This window comes from Daucus carota, chromosome 9 (assembly GCF_001625215.2).
Source record: "Daucus carota subsp. sativus chromosome 9, DH1 v3.0, whole genome shotgun sequence".
In the NCBI taxonomy this organism is placed as follows: Eukaryota; Viridiplantae; Streptophyta; class Magnoliopsida; order Apiales; family Apiaceae; genus Daucus; species Daucus carota.
The window spans coordinates 42,893,369-42,898,231 of NC_030389.2; the positions used below are offsets into that span (position 1 = coordinate 42,893,369).

At 36.2% G+C, this 4,863-nt stretch overlaps 1 protein-coding gene across 1 annotated transcript; it reads left to right on the forward strand.

Annotated features, from left to right (window-relative positions):
* Positions 1 to 229: 229 nt before the first annotated feature.
* On the forward strand, positions 230 to 3,533 carry LOC135149684 (E3 ubiquitin-protein ligase UPL5-like). The gene is made up of 3 exons (XM_064085482.1): positions 230 to 1,925; positions 2,185 to 2,774; positions 3,175 to 3,533. The coding sequence occupies exons 1-3, from the start codon at positions 230 to 232 to the stop codon at positions 3,436 to 3,438; spliced, it is 2,550 nt and encodes an 849-aa protein (XP_063941552.1). The 3' UTR covers positions 3,439 to 3,533.
* Positions 3,534 to 4,863: the final 1,330 nt, after the last annotated feature.

Genomic DNA, 4,863 nt, shown 5'->3' on the forward strand with positions numbered 1-4,863 from the left:
AGAAAATGGTATCTTCATTCTACGGATACAGCTGATAACCGTTTTGCTATTTTTAATATGAAACACGTAACTAGAATTTAATGTCTAGAAATATTAAAATACGACGAGAGTAATATTAACTTATAAGAGCAGGATTTCTGAAAGCCGAGAAGGATTTTTCTCTCCGGCGACTCTTAATTTATACGGTCGGTCATCTCTAAAATTCTGTCTTCGATATTGAACACACCAAATGTCTCTAATCGATTCCTGCAAACACAAATTGGATGCTTATACCCGTGTCGATGATGGTGTGAGTTCCTCTTCCGCCGTTACAATGAGATCTGACGTTATCAACTCCGTCTCCGGTGCTCGATCAGCAGCGTGTTCGGCTGAGTCATCGAAATCGCACTCTAGCCTACAGTTCCTTGTAAGATTGTTTTCTGGAATGAACACATTAGTTATTCGAGCGGATGTTAACGATACGATTGGGTACGTTCTTGATTTGATACAATCGAAAGCTGGAATTCCATCGAACGTGCAGATGTTAATTTATAAGAGCAAGCAGATTTACCCGGAGCAAACCCTGGGGGAATGTTGTGTAGAAAATGATGCTGTGCTACAGTTGGTTGGAGTCATGCGGAGTACTCGTCTTGTCAAAGCTCAACAGTTAGTTGATGAGATTGTTTCATTGATTTGGAGATTGTGTAAAAGAAATTCGGGGAATGAAGCTTGGGATAGAGAAGCACGTCGCGTGATTAGAAGAAACTTATCTGATTATTTCGGAGATTTTCTGCCGAAGGATAATGATAATTATTTCGGTCATTATCTGCAGGTATTTTGTTGTTCTCATGTACCAGCTTCTTTAGCAATGTTATATATGTCTCCTCAAAATATGATATTTGGCAATGAGTTGATTCAAGAGTTGATTACGTTAATTTCTTTACTGCCTCGACATCTCTCCCTACAATGTATACCAATGTATTTAGAGATTTGCAAGGCGTTGCGTGGGATGCCATATTACCGCAACGATGCTATGTTTAACACGTGCCGAAGATGTCTTAGTGACATGGTCAAATGTACCGAGATGAAGACTGCACCGAATGGAGCTGGCTATGCTTATCTTGTTAATTTTATAAAAGACATGCAAACTTTTGTTGCAGAGGCTGCCGATGAGATAGTTCATTCTATGGATGCTGGTATAGAACCGGATACAAGGATGAGTCCCTCACATCCTTTATTGACTGAGGTTGTCTATCTCAAAAACTTTCTGATGCCTGTAGAAACATTTATTACAGAGGAGCTATTCTTTGAGTTTCGATACAGAAAGGTATCTCAGGATGGTCCTTATCAAGAATTTAGTATCATGGTTGAGACTTTCTTTAGGCTGCTGAACAAGATGGATTCATGTCTTGAAGAACTGGAGAAGTTATTGCCGACTAAGAGTGAAAATCTTGGGTGCTACCAGTATGTTGCAATCATAATGGAGCTGAATAATATGTCTAAGCACTTCCCAGACTTAGCAAAACAGTTTTGGACAACTTTGAGGAATAGGAAGCTTTCTTTCTGCTATTTAATTATTAAATATGCTAGCAAGGAGGATGATTATGAATGGATTTCGGTGCATAAAGAGGTGACAAATTTTGAGTGCAGAAGGCATTTGGCAATGATGTTACTTGCACGAGTTAGTGATGAGGATAACAACCTGATCCAAGAGATCATGCTTATTGACAGATCACGATTGTTGGAGGACTCTTTTGAATACATTGCACACTCTGAGGCTGAAACACTTCGAGCTAGTTTAGATTTGCAGTTTAAAGATGAGGAAGCTACTGGCCCTGGTGTTCAGAGGGAGTGGTTTGTCTTAGTTTGTCAAGCCATATTTGACCCTCGAAATGCCCTCTTTGTAGCTTGTCCAAATGATCGTAGAAGGTTTTTTCCGAATTCAGGTAATCAGCTTGGTGCTTTTGTCATTCTACTTTGCCCTATATATGATTCATAGAAGTTATATTTTGTTTATGCTTCTGCGAGTATGAATCGTATGGGTGACTTTAATATATTTTGCCCTGGTGTTTGATATAGTGATTGCTTTCAACATTAGTATTTTAAAAATTTTATACCTCACCCCATATTCTCCCCTTGAATTCCTCCCTGGTTATTCTCTGATAAATTCAATTTTTTAAATTAATGACTCGTCCGAATTTGCAGTGTCTAGGGTGGATCCATTGCACCTAGAATACTTCAAGTTTGCTGGAAGAGTAATTGCATTGGCCTTAATTCGCAAAGTTCAGGTTGGCATTGTCTTTGATAGAGTATTTTTTCAACAACTGGCCGGAAAGAAAGTTTCTGTGGAAGACATACGGGATACAGATCCAGTCTTCTACAGTAGTTGCAAGCGAATTTTGGAAATGGATCCAGATGAAGTTGATCAAGATGCTCTAGCTTTAACTTTTATTGTCGAAGCAGACAACTTTGGATCCAAAAATATTGTGGAGCTCTTGCCTGATGGAAAAAATATTTCCGTGAATAGTAAAAATAGAGTAAACTATGTTGCTCGGCTTGTTCAATATCACTTTGTTGATTCTGTTAAGGATCAGGTAGCTCAGTTTACTCAAGGGTTTGACGATATCATGAATTCGGACAGGCTCCGTGAATCATTTTTCCAATGCTTAGAACTTGAAGATTTTGATTGGATGCTGTATGGCAGTGAAAGACCTCTATGTGTTGAGGATTGGAAGTCTCACACTGATTACAATGGCTATGAGGAAACTGATCCTCAGATATCTTGGTTCTGGGAGGTATGAGTCAGTAATACCTACTCTTATTATATATTCTATGACGTGATCCTAATTAATACTCCTTCTGTTTGGATATAACAGTAGTTTTACTTTTTTTTACGTAGTTCTAAAAGTTTTGACAGTACACTTAGAAATATTATTTTTAAAAATTTCTTTTTGTAAATAAAAATATGACTCACATATTTTTGTTCACGAAAAGAAAATTTTAAAAATAACATTTCTAAGTGCGCGGTCAAAACTTTTAAAAATACGTGAAAAATAAGTCAAACGACTATTATATTCTAACAGAGGGAGTATTATGCAAGTTCTAATGAGTTATCTACTTATCCTTTCAACTAGCTGTGTACAATGCACTAGGTATGATATTACATTATTAAGAATCACCCATCTTAAATCACAGACTGTGGCGAGTATGTCAGCAGGGCAGAGAAAAGCTCTACTATTCTTTTGGACGTCGCTGAAGAATCTACCTGTAGAAGGTTTTGGTGGCTTAACTTCCAGGCTATACATTTACAAGGTGAACGAGACGTGCAATCGCCTTCCAACTTCTCAGACGTGCTTCTATCGGTTGTGCTTTCCTCCTTACCAATCGTTGGAAGTCATGCAAGATCGTCTCAGCCTCGTTACCCAGGAGCATGTTGCCTGCAGCTTTGGGACTGCTTGAGATAAACATTACTCCATATGTCAGGGATGTAAATTCTCTTGGTGGCACATACAAAAATTAATACAAGCATTACATAATATACATTCTTGTCTGGTTTTTTTCAAGTTATTTTTAAACAGCAGTACTTCATATGTTAAATATAAATTGACGGTCTTGCAAATTGAGAGATTGAGCAGACTAAGAGAGCAATTGGTTTTTGTCAAGGGTATTGCAAATTGATTTTGTCGAGAGCAAACTGGTGTAAGCAAATATGGTGATTTTTGACTAAAATCAGCCATAAACCCGATGGAACAAATATACAATAACTATTTTTTAGATTTTTAAATAATTTATAAAAACATTCTATTACACTGGATAATTGTCTGGCGATGCTAGAAACTATAGATCTATAGCGTCCTTATTTCGTGAACCACTGCAGAAAATGTACAGTCTTGGTGTCCCGTAAATCGACACAGAAAACTCCTTTTAAGCGGTGGCTATTGTTGACCGACGTAAAACACAGTGTCGGTTATTTGAAGAACCGTCGCTATAAATCAAAAAAATTCATTATATGTGTGGATACTTAAACCGATGCTAGAAAAAGAGTTGCGCGACGATTTTTAATAAATACAACACAAAAAGTACGTTGCAAAAAGTATTTTCTGTAATAGTGAATTTTGGGGTGCATATGTTTTTTTTTTATTAAGTCTTGCTATACATTTTTTTTTTAAAATTAAAGTCGCGGGGGTGAGAATTACAATTACCTCTATTCCTAAATTCAAAGATGACATATATTCAAATTATTCTTCTAGATCGGACTATCCTAATTTAGATTTTATTAAGAACTATTATGTTATATTTGATCCAAATTAATCATGACTCACGTTTTAGGTGCTGAATATAACTCTAACATCTCTCAGATGCGGGACTCTGAATCTGGTGTTACGAACACAAAAATTATTTAAAACCTTTATTTTTTGAAAAAATGTAAAAATAAATATTTCAAAACTTTGTATCGTTTAAGAGTTTTAATAGAAAATCAATTTAAACCTCTGAAAATAGGATTGCATACAGGTTATTAGAAATCATACTAGTAATTATTATGACAACATAATCTATATTACCAAATAAACTTCGATAAAAGAAGAGTAGCTCATAACTAAATTAATCAATTAGTTTTACACTAAATCGAACTTAAACAACTCTAACCATAACTACTCTCATGATAAAATGACCAAAATCTCACATTTTGATAGATGAAGTGTCCAAAATATATATTATTAAGATTAGTGCCCTATTTACCCAACTAGAAACGCATAGTCCACATGCGCGTATCCACCATAAGTTGACCTGGTAGAACCCGCAATTGTAGCATATTCATAGTTAAACTTACGACGTACAGTCCGTCGTAAGTTGGACATTTTAGGACGGAAAGTTCCGTCATAT